The sequence below is a fragment of the Perca fluviatilis genome, chromosome 9, assembly GCF_010015445.1.
Source record: "Perca fluviatilis chromosome 9, GENO_Pfluv_1.0, whole genome shotgun sequence".
NCBI lineage: Eukaryota > Metazoa > Chordata > Actinopteri > Perciformes > Percidae > Perca > Perca fluviatilis.
The window spans coordinates 34403640-34423583 of record NC_053120.1 but is presented as its reverse complement, the minus strand read 5'-3'; the positions used below and the strand labels follow the sequence as shown (position 1 = coordinate 34423583).

The following is a 19944-nucleotide window of genomic DNA, read 5'->3' as shown; positions in this document are numbered from 1 at the left end:
GTTTTTTAATTAAAAAATTTAAGGAATTTGTCTTTGTGCTCGCCAAAATCCAATATTGCCATAAAATACTCTTGCTCATTAATGTACTAGATTATCTTACAATGGTCTAATACAACCTCAGATATTAAAAGGATAGTGATCTTGATATACCTTGGTACAGCAGTTTAGAAAAATAGACAAATTAGTAGAGCGATTTTCCAATCCTAATCTGAGGTTAGGGTGAAGTCAGTTCTGTTTCCGGCAGTGGTTAGGTTGTTTTTGTGGTGGCATGAGTCTTGAAAGAATTCATATCTGCTGTTAGTCAGTGCACTGGAGCTTTTTCAGTCAGCTGTTTGTTCACTTCAACAGAAAACAAGCTCTTCAATTTCCTCCAAGATATTAATGCAGTCCATTCAAACACATACACAATGTGGGTCAGCTTGAATGCCTCAGTGATTGGAGAAACTCAAGCCTGTCACCACACTGGGGCCACTGTTTGCTCAGACTAAGGTTACCATGTTGGTTTGCCTATTAAAACCATGGCTTGAGAGGAAAGGTGTCCGATTTGCTTACTCACTCCCCAACTCAGATTGTCGATACTAGTTCAAATACAGCTACGAAAAATCCACACTGGCTCTGCCTAGGCCTGGCATTTATGACCAAAGAATCAAAATGTTGTATACTTGAATGGTAAACCCATCATCTTAGTTTGTACAGTCTGTAAACAGGCCTGTTGCTGTTTAGAAAGACCATTGTAAGAAATGGTTGCACGGTCAATTCCTGGTTCTGTCGTAGCCATACATAACATTTTCTTGCAACTAATAATTAGAAAAAAAATGTATACACCAAAGAAAGAGTTAAATGTTAACATCAGATGCCATCATGCTCACTATGACAATGTTAGCATGCTGAGGTTTAACAGGTTTAATGTTTACTATGTTCAGCATCTTAGTTTAGTGTGTTGCCATGCAATATTTGCTAATTAATATTGCTAATTTCTGAGGTGTACCAAATTTCATGACAATCCATCCAATAATCTGAACCTCGTGTGAAAGAAACCTCAGGAGATCACAAAAGTCAGTAGGAGTCATTGACTGGGAACCATTAATTGCCCCTTTCACACAGCCTGTTCAAGTCGGAATGCTGTACCATTATTCTGCCTCGTGTTCTGTATAAAAGGTACGAAACACTGAATAGGAGGTCATTAAGCCAGCAACAGGGGTTGTAACGTAGCCAAATCGATATGTGTGAAAGGGAGAGCCGGCACACACGTACACACACACAACACACAACACCAACGCTGTTGTGTTGTTACGTGTCACGCCTCTTTTGCTTATGCTATCTAAAATCACACTGTGGCAGCGTTGTTTGGTGCAGTGTTAAAAAGCAAAGCCAGCGTAATGACGGATCTTCTTTTTGCCAGCATTGCGGAACCCTTTGTGTAGAGGCTACTGTCTCTACAACTGTGACCCATTAACCTCTAGATACTAAATACTTAAGATTTAAGCCAGTTAACTACACAATAGCCTCCTTTTTATTACATACAATTTTGAGATTTTAAAAATGTGGGAGAAGTGCAAATTAGAAATTCAGTAGATGCTGACACTGTGTCAGTTGACTACACTCTATGGCCATCCATGTTGTAGTTTGTGGTCTTGTTGCATTGGATTGCATTGCATTTGTAAGGTGTATCCAATTTTTGCTCCTCCATGTATGTTGTTCAGCTATGGCATCAAACGGGCCGAAGTAACATTTTAAGTAAGCTAGTAATTATGGTCACTGATTGTGAATGTCCATGAATGAATTGTGACTGCTTTTTTCAGACCTGTTTGGCACGTTGGACCCATTTGGCAGCAGTTCGTTCAACAGCAGCAGTAACAGCTCGGCTGGGTTTGCAGACTTCAGCCTCATGTCGAAGCCCAGAGATCCTTTTGAAGGCAGAGCTGGCTGGCTGCCAGACTACGATAAGGTACCAGAGGCCAAAAAATGTCCTGAAAACACTCTTTGGGTAGATAGCAGTGCTTTCCTTAGGTTTGCGGATCACTTAGGTGCATGTATTTGGTGGGGGGATTAAGGGTCCTCCCTCAAGAATAAGTGACGTTTTTCATTAAAAAGCATGTGCAATAACATCCAAAAACCTTAAAGACAAAACTTGCTTAAGAAGTTCACCTGATCCAACTACAATCGTTAGATCTGCGAAAAGTAATTATGTTCTGTTTGATTCACACATTGATTTAACATTCATTAGCTTAGGTGGTATCCAAAACGGCTTGGGTGCTGCACCTTAGCCTAATAATGGTAGGGAAAACCCTGGATAGTCATAGCAAGGTCTCCCATTGCATGTTCTTTAAAAAAGTCTTAAAATGTATACTATAAAACGCCATATTGGCACAAAATTTAATAAAGGATATCTCGTATTTGGTCCAATTTAATCATTATTATTGTTTTAATTCGTTTTTTGGTTTTTTTTACTGATAAATTGAACTTTTTCCTGGTGCCATCATTTTTTCAGTTTCAGAACTTTTATTAACTATATTGTGCCACTGCCTGTCAGATTATACTAATGTTTTGACATACAGCTGAGTGCTCAAAAAAAACACACATTCCTCCTCTCACTCTTTGCAGTCGGTGTTTGTGGACGACCCATTCAGCAGGAAGAGCGACATGCCAGCTCTGCCACCGAAGAAAAGTGTTCCCCCAAGGCCCAAACCCCCCAGTGGTGAGTGTCACACTACAGAGCCTTTTGTGGGGGCGTGGGGGGGAAGCAACACTGCATAACAGCTGTTTAGAAGTACCCGTGTAGCCTGTAGCACCTTAGTAATAGGGGCACTATCAGAACCTTATCACAGCTTCAGTCATTGGATGCTAACAAAATAATAGTTGGATATTTGTTAAATAACGAGGTGTTTGACTTTGACTATTGTATTTTACTGTCTATGGATTTAGCTTAAAACTATTTTCAATCTTTTTAAGAAAAAAGGAATGATTAAAAGGTCTCTGACCGAGGTTAGGCTAGTGGAACAAAGGTTAAGACAGGAAGTGAGACTACATGTGTGATGCCACATGACCGCCATGCCCGTAATCACCACCCTGCTGGGTTTTACGTGCACGTTGAAGAACGTAGAGTAAGGAGATGTGTGTATGTGTTCATGGACTATGAGCAGAAAAAAGACAAATAATGAATAAAGGAATAATGAAAAAACATTTGTAATAGAAATGAAATCAAAGATGAGAGAAAACCATGAAAACTATTGTGCTACTGCAGAGTTGGTGATATTTCTCTGTGGGTTCATGGTTGACATCATATTACACATAGTCATTGGAGACTAATGTAAAAAATATTCATTAGAGCAGTTTTAAAAAAAAAAATTTTTTTTTAAAAAAAAAGTTTTTGTTGATTTAACACAATATAAAAATGTATTTGCAGTGTTGATTTTGTCTTTCCTAGTTTCATTCTTAAAATAAGCAAAGCCATCTACTTTTTAGTTAATGATGTCTTGTTTCTCTTCAGCTCTAACAAATAGATACATCTCACTACAAAAAGACCAGTTACTTTGAAACAAGTTTAATAATTAAATGAAACAGGCAAGACTATATTAAAAAAAATTCCTCCATAGAATAAGATATTCAGACCTTTTTGAATGGCAACTTTTATGTAGTGTGTAGTGTAAGCAGTGTTGAATTGTACACGTTTCCTGGAACCAGAGAAAAGCTTTTTTTTTCTCTAACGTAGAAAGCACAGTCTTAAACTCTGCTCGATCTGTCAACAGGAAAGAATGTCATTGTGGGTACAGAGAAGATAAAAGCCTTCTTGTGTTTGCCATCACGCACAATGTTCGTGTGTTATTTTTTTAATTCAAATATACCGAGCAGTGGCAAGGACTGACGTGCACTGTAGCATGTCATTGAAGCATTTATATCCTGTAATATTGACAATAGTAAATTTAGAAATTTGCATTTGCTTTTGACACAGAACCGGATTTAATTAACTATTACATCAATTAATTTTTTTTTTCTCAGCATTTTATTTGCCTGATAACCGATAAAGTTCATGAATTAAAAAGTGTTCTACTTTGGTTCGGCTACAGCTCTGCGTCTGTCCCTCTGCTTTGGTTTCACTCACCACTGAGTATGACTTAATGTCCCGCCCACAACACCATCTGACTCTTGTTTACTGGGTATTATGTTGAAAGTTTCTCATTTATTCAATAATTTCTTGAAGCATTTAAACAAAGTTTTGTGTTGGAGTTTGTAACATTCCAAAATCTTAATTTTGACTTAAAGATTTTCATTTTCACTGTAAATGCATATTGATTCAAATATAATCTGTTTGATACTAATTATCGGCGTCGGCCTTTAAAAACCAGTATCGGTCGATCCCTAATCTAGTGCTGACATCTTTTCCTATGATTTCTGTCGATTTAGTTTGTCTATAGGTGTTTTCATGCTTTTGTGCTGGCAGTAGCCGTGACCAGAGACATTATGTTCTAGCGTTGTCTGTCCGCCCGTCCCATTCTTGTGAACGCTGGTGAAAACCTTGGCATTGGGCATTGGCAATAGCTATAAATGCTGTGATGCTGTACATTGGAGATTTGTTGCACAAATGTCTATGTCTAAGCATCTGTCCCTATTCAAATAAACATGAAATGAAAAAAAAAAGAAAGAAATCTCAGGAACACTTGGAAGAAATGTCTTCAAATTTGGCACAAACGTCCACTTGGACTCATAGATGAACTGATTCGATTTTGGTAGTCAATGGTCAAGTTCAAAACACATTTTTGGCCCTAACTCAAGACTTCATACTCTAATTATGACATTTCACACAAATGTCCATTATTATAAAATGATGACGCAATGACATTTTATATCCAAAAGGTCAACTTCACTGTGACATCATAATGATTTGCAAAAAACACTTTTCTGGCCATTGTTCAACACCATAACTCAGCAACAGAAGGGGAGACATTTGGTTGGATTCTGAATTGGCGACACAAATCTTGAAACTGTGGTGATTGTAGAGATCTTCTGTGCTGCCGGGTTGAAGATGTGTTTGAAGCATCCATGTTTCGCCAAAAAATACACTTAATACCTTTTATTCCATTCCTACATGCAGACGAATGCTACCAGTAACCGGAGGTCCGCATTTACTTGCTAGTAAAACTTAGTGGGATGACTCACTTCAGAAGTGTTGAAAATTGGCAACTTCCCTTTTTAGCATTTAGCTTAGCACAGCACCATTGCAACCACAAACAAAGCTGACTTGGTAAGCATCATCCTCCCCAGCTCCACCCTCTTGTCTAAAAATCGTCACGTCCGGTTTCTAAAAACCAAGATGGCAAAGGCCAAATTGCCATATGCTTCAAAACGGCGGTCCACAAACCAGTGGGTGACATCACTGCTGCTACGTCCATTATTTTTTCAGTCCATGGTCTGGACAGACATGGATGTAAACTACAACTTTACTGGTTGGCAGAAGCATAAATCCACAAGGCAGTAATTACTTTTCTGTATCTTCAACCATAGTAGCCAACACTGCCATTGCCATTTACACAGGTTTTATTCTGTTAATCCCCAACAAGCTAACAATGCTTCTGTGGAGAGACCTACCAACCAAACAACCTGTTCAGATCAGCAAAGATCTAAACTTTCATGAACTTGCACTAAGTGAAATCACTTTTGAATTATAACAAGCAAGACAGAAATCTACTCAGAGAGAAGGTTGGAAGGTTAGATTAGATTCAAGAAACTGGTGGAAAACAAATCAAATACATTTCACATAAGGCCTGAAATAAGCTTCTGTGTCTGCAAGATGGTGTATTACTGTTTGTAACTGTGTGTGTGTGTGTGTGTGTGTGTATTTGTGGATTGTGTTAAATGTGCTATATAAATATAACTTCCCAGCCCTGACTAATGTGTAATGTGCAGATATATACAGAGGTGTCTGCTGAACTATTTGACCTGATGTCAATTATTATTATTATATACAAACCTAATCAAGACATTATGATGTCAAAATTAAACAATTTGCTGTCCCAGAAAACACAAAAAATCAAATCTGCTGGGTTATCATTCAAATTGACCATGTGCTTTCCTCGTGTGTTATAGCTCTTAGTTGGTTGTTGGACTAGTCCAAGTGATACCAGATATTGTCTTTCCCTTCTCCACTAGTGTTTGTTTGAGTGACCGCAACAAAGATACATGACATGTATTTGAGATAAGAGAGGTGTGCACAACATTGAAATATTCATTATGATGATGTATCCAAACATGGCAGCTATTTCATTACAATGGAAGATGCTGTCCATCATTTGTATACTATGAGCAGCAACTCCATTTCCTTAGCACATTGCATTGTGGGACGTAGGGTACATCAACAGCACACTCAAAAATCTAGTGTGCACAGTACACAATAACACAGTACAACCTTTTTTAGATTAGTATAGAATTTGGACACAGCTCAAGAAATGTTCTCTCACTTCCCTCTTCAGTGCTTATAACACATGAGCTTTAGTGTCTTTGTATGGCTCCAACTGTCCAACTGCTGGCCCATATTAATGACATGGACATGAATGGTAATAGATAATTGAAAGATACAGGATAAGGCAAATGTTGGATTTAATGCTTTGATTTGTGGTCATTTCCAAAATGTCTTTATGAATGGATTTCATGATCAGAAAGGATGTGTTTAGCAAAAATATCTTTTGGGTACAGCACAACACTGTTGCTATGAGACTTGGTGCTCACACCCTGGAGCGTTTCGTCGGATAGTCCGGTTCATTTGGGGTGGTGTGAAAACTCATTTGAACTCTGATGTGGGCTGAACAACCGAACTCTGGTCCACTTGAAAACGGGCGTCTCAGTTCACTTCCAAGCGCTCTACAGTTCGGTTCACTTTAGGTGTGAATGCAATCCGACCCAAATATAGGAAGTGGACCAACGAACGGTGCATTTACTAACCTGCAAGTTCAACCCTGCACACAACTTACAGACTTATGTATGATTTAAAGATTGATAACTTTCAGATTCATAATTATGACCATACATCGCTCGTCATCTGTGACAACACATCATCACCTGTCTCTCTAATCGGGGCCGCCCTCTCCTTCACTCACTGTCTGTAAGCTGCTCGTATTGTTCGCCTCCTTCTAAAATATTAGAAACACTAAAGCAAAACCAGAAAACCCAAGACGCTATTAATTTGGTGTTGCTCCATTATTTCAGCGACAAGAAGTGTCAGCAAGTTTCGACCGAATGACATTTATTTACAGTGTTTGGTGCATTTGATAAAGTACATTGTGAACGCAAACTGGGCCAAATGAAGAATGGAACAATGTTGCAACTTCACCTCTGAATTGCACCGAACTATAGGTGTGAAAGTGCGTGTGAACCACGATAACCCAAAATCCTCTTTTCTGTGTTTCAGCCTAAGCTGTGGCCACACTTGCTGCAATTACACTATCCCTCACGCTTGCTGACTCAGTGGTTATAAAATGGAACTAGAGAAGAGTCTGTTATAGCTTCGTTGCCAGTCTTTTCATTTGTTCAACAAAAACAATCAGACTCCAGCAGCTCTCCATCAGGTTTATCTCCACTGTTCACTCTGCAATGACAAACGCCTAAAATTCATGTTAATGCTTTCAAGATTTTTCTATAGATTTGATATTATAATTGTTCACGAGCTGCTGCTCTGATGTTTGTGTGTAGGCATGTGAGGATGATGTTGTAAGTGCGATGATGTGTGGTTTGCTCGGCCTGTTGTTTGCAGACACACCCAAACTTGCTTCCTCTCTCTTCCCTGTGTGTGTGTGTGTGTGTGTGTGTTTACAAGGGTGAGTGGTTCAGAGAAGGTCAGGCTGCAGGCTGTGTGCAGTGGATGAATGCCAGCATTTTAACCAATGTAACAATCTTCTTCTTCATATATTCCATTATATTCTTTATGTTTTTCTATCTTCCTGTGTCTTCACACACACTCTCCCATACACATGCATGCTCCGTCACTTTTTCTCATCACCTACTGCACATGGGAATGGGTCACGGCTGCAGTGACGGTGCTACAAGTAAACTGGCATAATTGAGGGCATATTGCTGTATTGTTTTTAGTAGATTAAATACATGCACGTACAATCCTGTGATAGTCATTAAAATTAGATGCCAGTAATGTGGATTATTTTAAAACAGGGTGGAGCTCATGATTGTGGTTTCTCAAGTGTGAGTGTGTTTGTGTGTATGTGTGCAGTTTACTGAAAGAGGAAAAAACTGATTGCCAGGCATGCAGTTTTGATCAGCGTAGAGTGTGAAATGAACTGCTCACCCCGATCAGCCAAGTTATCTTGGTAATGCAGCTAAATACGTATGTGAATGTTGTCTGTCAACGGTTTGACTGGTCCTGTGGTTTAACACCTATACATGCAACATGGTGTACTCTTTAATGTTCCCACGATCCTCTGCCAGGCTCAGCTTTAGCTCCCTGTTAATAACAGAAACTGCCATTACTAGGATTACTGATCATGTGTGGCTCCACCTGTGGTTCTACAGCATCACTAAGTCTTTACATTTTATATTATATAATACAATTTTTTTTTGTTATTTTCAGGAAAATGCAGATCTATTTGGTATTCAGGGATAGCACATCTGAAATGCATTGTAAGAGATCTTAAAATGTGACAAATTCATTTCAAGTCAAGATAAAAGCTGCACCTTCAGTTGAGGTTATTTCTTACCCAAGCTCGATAATAATCTTAAAATATATTCTTTATTTTTTACATATTTTTATCCCCTCTTGACATAGAACAGATTTAGTCTAAAAACATGTTCTATAGATCTGAATCACTTTCTGCTGCTTTTCTTATTTTATATAATTGTAAACTGAATATGGTTGGGGGTTTAACTGTTGGGTATGGGAAATTGCCATGTTCATTTATCACTTTTTTTTAAATATTTTAAAGACCAAACCATTAATCAAGAAAACAATCAACAGTTGTCAAATTGGTGAACCAACAGTTGGTAATGTGGGCAGAAACCCTAACCAGGAAACCGTTGAGAATGGTTCCGTGGGTTATGGGGTAGGACTTATGGTTTTGGTCCTCTGGCTGTTGTCTTTTGCTGTTTTTTTTTGTTTTTTTCCTATACTAGCGGAGGATGTAGCACTGCACATGATAACTTTTAAAAGATTTGTGTTGCCACTCGATATGAAATTTCTTTGTTGTGCCCGAGTGGAGGTAAAACTTGAGTGGAGGTGAAACTTGAGTGCGGCTTTCAAAAGCTGGTAGCTATCTTTGAGGTGACACCGGAGGTGAAGCAGGGCGTGGGCAGAGCTGTGAGAACTAGAAAATTTAGTGTTTGTGTGTTTTTAATCCAGAATGGATCAAATCAGATCCTGTGTTATCGGCATAGTTCACTAAGGTGAGAATTACTCATACAAGCTGCAGTGATGAGTCATGGTATCTCTCAGCTATCAGCAAATACTTGCTTTACATCCTCCTCTGGAGATACTTGAGACCTGAAGCCTGTGATATGCGTTTTGTTTTTGTTTTTTAAGCTTCTCTCAGCATGTGTTTTTCACCACAAAGCAGAAATGTCCAGTTTTTTTGTTTGCTAAACGACAGTGGGCACAACTGGAGTCACATGTGCAAAACTCAAACCACAGTCTGCATTACCAACAGTCACCTGAGCTAAACATTCACATCACCTGCAAAACTCATTCAAAGCAACACAACTCTTAACATACACCTCAAAACAGGCTCAGTGCAGCCAAACACTATGCACAAGCCTCACTTAGATAACACACACTGTCACTCAGAACACACTGAGGGTAAAAACACTAGCATCAAACACCAATACAGAAATTACAAACTTTCTGATCTTTACAGTTTGAATAATTTAAGTGACTTGACACTACTCAATAGTTTCTTTAAGGAAAATATATAGATTGTATAATATACCAATTTTTACGTAAGGTAAACAAGAAGGAATGAAAATCTGCAGTTTTCTTCAATATAGTATTTTGTCTCTAGTAATTTATGGAATTACTGGGGAAAAAACTAAAGGTACATAACATTAACAAAGAATAGTGTGACTAATCCTGCCTCTCTCCAGCATCATGTGGCAAGTTTTCTTCGTCACATTGGATATCTGCGTCATCTCTAAATACAAATGAATGTGGTGTTTCCATTGCTTTCACCTCCATTACTTTCTGAAAAAACAGTAAGAACGCAGTTTTACTATTGTAAAGATATAGTATTTTTTTAACCTCATCTTGTACATAAGACATCTTACCTGGACATATTGGTATCTTTGCTCTTTTACCTGTTTCTCCCAAACGGTGCAGTGTATGATTGTTTCATTCTTATTTGGTGTTTTTATACAAAAAAAGGCTTTCTGAGCTTTCTCTGTATAAATACCGTATATGTTCACTAACTAATCTAAAAAAAGACACCTGCTTATGCTTTCAGCTAAAATTGCAATCAGCAGTGTTTGATAGGCACCAGACTGAAATCTATTCTGTTTTGAATGTGTGGTTAACAGTTTTGACAGCAGTGTGTTAGCATTTGAACAAAGTGCTGTAGATCCACAGTGTTGTGCACGTTGTGGTTAAAGTCACGGGATAAGTGTGTAGAGTTTTGAAAACTGTGTTCAAGCAATAAAAAACAAACTAGAGTTCGGTCCACGTGAACTGCTGCTGTGCAGACTGTAGTTAGAGTTTTGCACATGTGACTCCAGTTGTGCCCACGGTCGTTTAGCAATAGAAAAAAAACTGTAATGTAATGCATGTCTCATTATATCACAAATCAAAAATGTACGCCGCAAATGACTAGGCCTGGTCGATTTGATTTGTATTGCGATTCGATAGTATTGCATATTGTGACTTTCTTTTCCTTCTTTAACAAAAACAAAAGCTGAATACACTTCTAGAGACTAAAAACAAATAATTTTCTAAGAAGAATGCACATCACATGTCAGTCTGAAATTTATTTAATTTGTAAAGAAGTACATAGCATGGATTTTTCTGCAATTTCTGCTTTTGCTCTGTTTTGCTGGAAACATTTATGATGTAGTCGCTGTCGGCCGTAACATAAACATAAAATATTTAGGTAAATTATTGGTAAAAATTGATTTTGCCCTTCATCCTTCTCTCTGCATCGAACAGCTAATCCAACATGGATTTGATTTTATCCCTCATCCTCCGCCACAGCCTCCACCCTGTCCAGTTCCAGCCTGATCACCTGGCTGGCCTTCCTAAACCGTAGTGATGACGAGTAGAAGCCTCATGAAGCATCGAAGCTTTCCAGCAAAGTAGGGTGACCAGACGTCCCGAAAAATTTGGGACAGTCCCGAAATCCAAGCAGTTGTCCCGAATCCCCAATCCTGCCCTAATTGTCCCGAAAATTTGAGCAAAGTCTCAAGAGCAAACTGTCGAGTAGTTATAGTCTGATAGAACATTAAAAACTGTTCATAGATGCCAAATCTGGCGACACACAGTCACCCAGTAGGTGAGCTTTGGGCCCAAGCGCTGAAGAGCAGGTCTGCGTTCCCTCAGTATGCCAAACTGCTGTCCTTCGTCCTGAGCATCCCCGTGAGCAACGCTTAGTGGGTGTTTTCCATCATGAAAGGTGCATGTGCTGATGTGAGAAACAGATGCTCATTTAACCTGGTCCGCAGCGAAATTAAAGTAAAAATGAATTTACAAATGAGCTGTGCAGAATTCCACAAACTCATCATGGGAAAGCCGAGAGTGCTGGCAGCAGTGAAATCCTCCGAAATATGCCAGCGCCGGGTGTTTGTGTGCTTTTAATTCAGAATGGATCAAATCAGATCCTGTGTTATCAGCATAGTTCACTAAAGTGAGAATTACTAATACAAGCTGCAGTGATGAGTCATGGTATCTCTCAGCTATCAGCAAATACATGCTTTACATCCTCTCTGGAGATACTTGATATGGGTTTTGTTTTTGTTTTTTAAGCTTCTGTCAGCATGTGTTTCTCACCACAAAGCAGAAATGTCTGCGCTGTTCCAGACACGCCTTGACTGTGTGTCCTTATTAATGAATTTACACATTAATAGACATACAGAAGAACAAAGTCAAGTCAAATTAATGTAATGCATTTATCATTATATCACAAATCACAAATGCACGCAGCAAATGACTAGGGCTGGGACGATATGCTTTTGTCCTGATTCGATTCTCGATTTGATTTGTATTGTGATTTGATAGTATTGAGTATTGTGACTTTCTTTTCCTTCTTTAACAAAAACACAACCTGAATAATACACTTCTAGAGACGATATATCATGAGATTTGTAAAGAAGTACATAGCATGGATATTTCTGCAATTTCTGCTTTTGCTCTGTTTTGCTGGAAACATATATGATGTAGTCGCAGTCGGGCGTAACATAAAAATAAAATATTTAGGTCAATTATTGGTAAAAAAAAAAAAAGGCAGCAGTGAAATCCTCCGCGAAATAAGCCAGCGCCGTGCCTCCAGCGCAACCCAATCTTAGGAGGTATAGCTTTAAACCTTTGTTGTTTCTGTTATTTTATACGACCAAAAAAAAAAACAACCTTTTGTCCCCTTTTTATGTTACAGAGTAGATAAATAGAGAGCGCAAGTTGCAGCCATGAGGCCAGGGAAAGTGCACTTGCAGGCAGCCATGAGAAGGAGTGATTGGATTGGATGTCATTGTGTTTGTTTTGTTTGTTTCATAATGACACGAGTTCATGATTTCAATGAGTTTTTTATTTGTATTTTGGGGTTTACATGACAGACTGTTGAATTCCTGAATAAAAATAATAAATCATTTTGCTGCAGAGTTTTGAAATTCATGCGAGGCTAAACATCTGATCTGATCCGACCCTTCCTGAAGAGTGCTTCAGTGGTGTGAGTCCAGTACAGTTTTGATTGATTTAAGATACTTGAAACTCTCCACCCTCCTCTTCACTTCCTCTCCATGGATGACAACCAGTACACGGGGCCTCCTGTTCCTCTTGTTGTCCAACAGTAGCTCATTGATTTTGCTGATATTGGGCTTCAGGTGTGACTAAGCTCAATATCAGCCCTTTGTTAAAATAGTATCTGAGTTAATGGAAATAATTCACTGGAATACCCTTTAATGAAATTCCTTTAAAGAGTTTTCACTACAGATATTGTATGAGTCTGGACAGACATGGACGTAAACTGCAGTGTTTCCGCTAAAACAAAATTGGTGCCGGTCATGTGACCTGTAAGGTGGAATTTTTACCGGTCATTGCCCTGATGTACACACAGCGTTGTTTAGGTTTTTTTAGTCAGAGAAGCTACATAGGCAGTGTAATTTTTTTTTTTTTTGTTCCGTTACCTCCAACCCCCTTTTTGATTCGCCAGATACACCTGCGCTCTGGGACTTCCCACTGGTTTTAGCAAACAAATTGGCACATCAAATAATAAAGTGCCAACTTGAATTAAAATAATTAACTTTTGCAAGCCAGATATTAAAACAATAAAAACGGCAGTATTTGAAAGTAAAACTGGCTTAACAGTAATGCTGAACTACAGTAGCCTATAATACTTTCCTGTCTTTTTTTTTATGAATAAAACATGTTTATTCTTTTAATAGAACGAAAGATATGAAAATCACTGTAGCCTATTTTAAAGGTCCTATGAATGTTGCTTTTTGGATGCTTTTAAATAGGCCTTAGTGGTCCCCTAATACTGTATCTGAAGTCTCTTTCCCGAAATTCAGCCTTGGTGCAGAATTACAGCCACTAGAGCCAGTCCCATGATGAGCTTTCCCTCGTATGTGCCATTTCTGTGTCTGTAGCTTTAAATGCTATTGAGAAGGAAAGAGGGGTGCAAGGTGGAGGGTGGGGGTGTGGCCTTGACCAACTGCCACTTTGCTTGTTTGCAAGCTATGATGTCTCTCTCTTTCTCATGAGTGGGCCAACTTCTCTGGGCGGGCAAAGCAGAGAAAGGGGAGGTAATCTTGCTCCTTATGACCTCATAAGGAGAAGATTCCAGATCAGCCCATCTGAGCTTTCATTTTCTCAAAGGCAGAGCAGGATACCCAGGGCTCGGTTTACACCTATCGCCATTTCTAGCCACTGGGGGACCATAGGCAGGCTGGGAGAACTCATATTAATGTTAAAAAATCTCAAGTGAAATTTTCATGCCATGGGACAGACTATTCGAATTTTCAGTCCTCATCATTTTTTTTCCCGGTCAATGACCGGTAATTACCGGACTACGGAAAGTCAAGTAAACGGCAACTTGAACAGGTTGTCCATGCCTGTTTTAGTCAGCAAGCATTTGTTGGCATGGTGGAAAAAATACGGAAACTTGCCTGTGATATGAAAACTCTCGTCCCTGTGATGATGGTTACCTCTGTCTTTTATCTCTCTAGGTAAGAGTACACCAGTGAGCATGTCTGGCACAGCTGACCCTTGCAAACCATGTGACCCCTTCCAGCCATTTGGCGGCGAAGCCATCGACCCGTTTCAGAGTAAAAAAGGCCTGGGAGACCCGTTTAGCGGCAAAGACCCTTTCGCACCATCCTCAGCATCAAGTAAAGCCACTAAAGACTCTACCTCAGGTTTTGCAGACTTCAGTTCTGTAAGTTGAGATGGGTGATACTGTTTAACTGCCAGTGTCTAGACCAAGCCATACAGCTCAGCACAGTCACCAGATTTAAGTTATAGTGACTTTAGCATGTTACAAAGACTGATGAGTGCTGAAAGTGCTCACAGGATGTAGCAGAATTATCATCTCAGTCGTTACTGAACAAGGTATGGTCCTAACATGTTTTGGGGGCTTGAATCTGATTACTGAGTACAGTGACCTCATTTCCAGTTGCTATTAAAACATGATCTCTATCTGATAGCTTATCCGGATTAGTGAAAAAGGCTAGTTTGTTGTCAAGTACGACAGTTTCACATTCTCTATTTGCAGATTGAGATCCGATAACAATGTGGGCAGAACTGAGATAAGGAGAATGCTTATTAATTCCAGTTGTGTGAAGGCAAAAGCCCATTATCAGATGCCATTTTTCAGATTAGCAACTCACAATTGTTGTCATTATCAATATCGATTAAACTTATGAATATTTTCTTATATTCTGAGAATAAGACAACCGGAAAATTCATTAGAAGAAGTTCAAACAAATAATGAAGGTGCATTTTGGAAGGGAACACAAACGTTCAAAAAAGTGCCTTGGATCAAAAAGATCCAAGGCACTCTTCTTTCAAAAAGTGAAAAAGCTTTTATTTAGATGGCTATTTCATATTAAAATTGTCAGTATGTTAAAATAGAGCTGGGTAGCTACCCAGGCATAGTGGCACAAACAGCCTTCTTCACGGTATAGCCCTCAGCACACAGTTTCCCCTTTTTTGCATACAAGATGATTGCAAACACCACCAGTAAACGCACAGGTAACAAATGCCAATTCGTAATATGTTCGTATTCGGCTCACCTCACTTAGAACCTAAAATTGACCGCTGTGACACAACATTTGAACCCACTTTAGAAATTGCCGTTTGGTGTTTAAGCTGTAATTTTTTATTTTGGCCTGAAGAATATCATAAGTTTGTCAGGGTTTCCCCAGACTGTCGGCATAAGCATCAGTCTGGACTAGTAGAGTCTCTGAGAGTACACAAATGGAAACAAACACAAACCTGCTGTAATCCATAAGCAAACAACGACGAGGAACACCAATCCCTCAGGGAATGACTGTGCATTTCAGATTTCAGTCAGGCAGATGTAAGCTATTTGGTACATACTCACTGTTTTCTAAGCAGGGAATATTGCTTCTGGCTGACTGGTGCTCAGTACAACTATGAGTCCGATTTATCTATCTGACATGAGACGCAGCAGTATCACTACTCAACTCTCAGCTCTTGAGTCTGTCTACCCTGCATGCCCTTGCTGTGTGTGTGTGTGTGCTCCATTTGTTGTTGGTAGTTGCTTGGTGCTTTAACTCTGCTGTCTACGGAAGAGGATTAGGGCCACATGTTAAAAGAAAATGTATTTGTCTTCTGAGTTTAAAGTCAGAATTCTGACTTTGAACTTAGAACTCAAATTATTCTTTTTACATGTGGCCCTAATCTCCTAACGTAGCTGTCTGTTTTTGTTATGCAGGTTATATATTATTATGTTACTGTCATTTTGCATCTTCTCACCACTCTCAAGCATCCTTTCAGCTCTTTATTCTCAACCTGACAGCGGCGCAGGACTCTGCTTCACCATCTGTTTTTTTAATTGGACCTCAGATGCAAACTGACTGCTTTACTGGGTATAAATTAAATAATTATTTATGAAAAATGAATAAGCACATCATTTAAAACAGATCTCCTTCAGCAACAGCCATTCAAAGGCCATTCGTTTGAAGCATGAAACATTTGAACATTTTTCGTTACCAGTATAAGGTTCTTGCAGCAGTTCCTATTGTTATTAAATAATACATTTATGAAATTAAGCACATATTTCTTTTCAACTGTTCCACATAAGTTGCTAAATCTAAGTCTATTCCAACAAAACCATCTCATTCCAGCCTTGCCCGACACACATACATTTGTATCTTGAATTAATAATTTTGTAAGACCAAGCTGTACGTTCCCTAGACGGAACCAAGTGCCAACCCTCCGGCGTTGAAAAATGAAGCCAACGTGGAAGTGCCAAAAACTGCAGTTCCTCAAAGGCCCACTTGAGGCTGGCTCCAAAAAGAAGTCAATCGCCATAGAGCCCCATGTGAAAACGTCACTTTACAGCTAATGCTAAGTTCACCCTTCATGACAAAAGTAAGGGAATTTAACTTACTTAGGTTAAAATATTTGAAGGCTCAAAGGTATGCATAATTAAATCTGAGTGACAGGTGGTTGGCATCACAGATTTAGGCAACCAGGCTTTGTTCGGCCCGCCTTAGCTCCTCCCATGCATCACTTCTTTTTTTATTATTTGCAGTGTGATGCACCATCTAACCATATAACCTAGGGTGTAACTTCCACTGGGGACAGGGGGAACTTTTCAAAATCCATTTTGTGTCCCCCACACTTTCAAATTTGTTTGATATAATTTTATTTATAAGTCTCGGTGATTGCCCCCTATTTTAAGCAATAAAGAAAGTAAGTCATCTTTTTCTTATACATAATTTAGTACTATTCTTTCTGGCATAATGTATCATTAGGATCAACTTCATTATTTCCTGGGTTTTGTATTACCATAGTCCCTATATATGATTTACAAATGCAGGAAATTGGATTCAAATCGGGAAAGAAATTCTGGCGGGGATCCCCAAACCCCCTGTTTTGTGTCCCACCCATTTCTCAAACCAAAGTTACACCCTTTCATATAACCAAAGTACATTGGAACAACTGATTACACAAAAGACAAGGCTAAAGGTACACACAACAGCATTTTATTTATTTAATTATTTTTTTTTACTTTTATTTTACCAGGAATATTGCCATTGAGACTCAGAATCTCGTTTACAAGGGAGTCCTGGCTAAGACAGCAGCATAAAAATGCTGAGAAGTCAATGAAAAAATGAAGACATAAGAAAAGAAAGAAAGAGACTGTTTCATGCAGTCTGTGGGCTGAACCAATTGGATGGTGAAACGTAACGGACATAAACACGTGCGTCATATTTACATTTTCTAAGCTAATCTACTCCTTTAGTTTTGGTGAGGATGGCTGAGCATGAGCAACCAAATTTATAATTTATTTGTGAAGAAGTGATTCAGAACATGCTGAAGTGCGTGTTGATTTACTCCATGGATGCTGCTACAGGCACACTTTCAGTGCTCCCCTATATATGCATACAGCGACGCAGCCAATCGTGAAGTGCTTAGAGATTCCCACCTGCAGTCTGATGATATCATCACTCAGACCCATCTTGTCACTCACTCTCTGCATGCCACATTGCATGTTTAGCTGCTCCTTCCTTTAGCTCCCAGTGCTGTTTGTCGCCGCATGAAGGGATTCACTGACAGTTCTGTTTCACCACAGTCCATTGTCCCATCTGTAACACCTGTTGGCAACAAGTGTCTACTTTAACTTCAGTAGCTTGTTAGCATTGTAAGAATTCATGATTGAAGCTCTCTGTAATAAAAAAAAAAAAAAAAAGGTAGCTAAACACAAATGGTGTGGATTGTTTCAAAGAGGCCTGAACAGAAACTGCAGGTATCCCTTCAAAGAGTCTGTGTGCTGTGGTGTAAACTCTCCTGGTTCAGGGATTTCTGGTTTATAATATCTCTCTTTTGTAATCCACCTCTCTGACAGGACCTGACAAAGCCAAGGTAAGAGATTGAACACAATGAAATTCACATAAAATGATGTCAATTAATGACCATAAGGCATTGCATTTCAGATGTATGTTGAAGCATTTGTTTTGGTTAAAAAAAGAAAGGATTGTACCTATGTTATATATTTTTGGTTGTGTACTAACATCCCAAATGTTTCCGACAATGTTCAAACCCAGAGAAATTATTTTAATCAGGGGCCCAGAGCGTGTCATGTGGTCGCCTGTCAATGGCGTCATTAAAATCTTTAACCCCTCTAGTTGCTCTAACTTCTGGTAAAACACAGGAAACACCAGATAATACTAGGGGTGTCATGATTCTCCAAATCCTCGATTCGATTACATTTTCGATTCTAAGGTCACGATTCGATTCTCGATTTGTACATTTTAAAACGGCCCTTAAGCTTAACTGTGTCTGTGGATGGCTACCTTATGGCTACCTTAGCTGTAGGCCAGTAAGCCCATTATCAATGTTGTGTACATAAAAAATAAATAAATCTTTACTAATAATATGTTTGATTAATGTTAATGTATATTTTAAGACATATCTTAATTTGCTTTTCTAAACCATCGAAACAATAATTTGGCGGCACCATGGAAAAAGGCATCACTTTAGCTCTCTCTCTCTCTCTCTCTGTCTGCAGTTTGGGAATGAGGCTCAGCAGTTGGAGTGGGCGAAGCGAGAGAGTGAGCGAGCAGAGCGAGAACGTCTGAAGAGGCTAAGGCAGCAGGAGCAGGAAGACTTGGAGCTCGCCATCGCCCTCAGCAAGGCCGAGATGTCCAACGCATGACCTGGAACCCCCTGACGCGTAGACCGGCTAACATGCAGACAAAACATGACTGACACCTAATATTCAGACACAAGGCACATTACTGGACTTATTCTCAAGTTTTCATACAAACTCCCACACACACACATAAAACACACACACACACACACACACACACACACACACACACAGGTCCTGCACCTCCACATGCAATGACTCAACGAATGGAACAGAAAGAACTTCCAGGCAAGTCTCTTCGCTAACCCTGCATTTAAAAAAAAACAAAAAAAAAACAGGACAACGAAGCTGAGGGAAGCCCGAGAACTCATTACTGCATAAGTCTCCTGTTGACGTGAAGAGACAGAGGACTGAAGGATGAAAAAAGAGAGGAGGAGGAAGAGGCAAGAGGGGCCTGATGGAAACAAACGGATGCACTGTGTATATGCACTATAGTGGCTGGACAGTGATGTGACGGAGACATTCACTGGGCTCAGCAGACTAGCCGACAGAACACCTCAACAGTTTGAATTTCAGCGTGTTGTTTTTGTTCTCCAGCTTCGCTCACAGTGTGGGGGAATGGCATGCTAACTAAACTGTTGCTGTCTGTAGCAACACGCAGCTGTGAAGAACAATGACACTACAATTCAAACTGCCAAGGTATTTCTTAAAAGGGATTTCTTTTTCCTGATCTATAGGGGTGACATGGATATATCACTGAGCTACTGAAGGTATAAACTGTGTCTGTAAGTGTTTAGTGTTGAGTTGTTTTGCGAGTAAGAAAATACAGAATGAGGTGTTACATAAGTATTGAGTTTATAGAGAGGCGTATAGAGAAGACTGGATTTGACGGTTCTCAGGATTGAGAATTTTCAATTTACAATTTTCTCTCTTTTCTCAGTTTTTTTTTTTTTTTTTTTCCTCAGGAAGTTCTGTC

At 39.3% G+C, this 19944-nt stretch overlaps 1 protein-coding gene across 11 annotated transcripts in view; it reads left to right on the top strand.

Annotated features, from left to right (window-relative positions):
• eps15l1a (epidermal growth factor receptor pathway substrate 15-like 1a) overlaps positions 1-19335 on the top strand; it is a 65746-nt gene extending 46411 nt beyond the window's left edge. For all 11 annotated transcript variants that reach the window (XM_039811940.1, XM_039811938.1, XM_039811933.1 and 8 more), the window contains 5 exons: positions 1803-1948; positions 2605-2698; positions 14353-14514; positions 18222-18238; positions 18885-19335. In XM_039811940.1, the coding sequence (XP_039667874.1) occupies positions 1803-1948; positions 2605-2698; positions 14353-14514; positions 18222-18238; positions 18885-19031 (566 nt within the window). In that variant the 3' untranslated portion in view covers positions 19032-19335. The remainder of the gene's footprint in view (positions 1-1802; positions 1949-2604; positions 2699-14352; positions 14515-18221; positions 18239-18884) is intronic.
• The last annotated feature ends 609 nt before the right edge of the window (positions 19336-19944 follow it).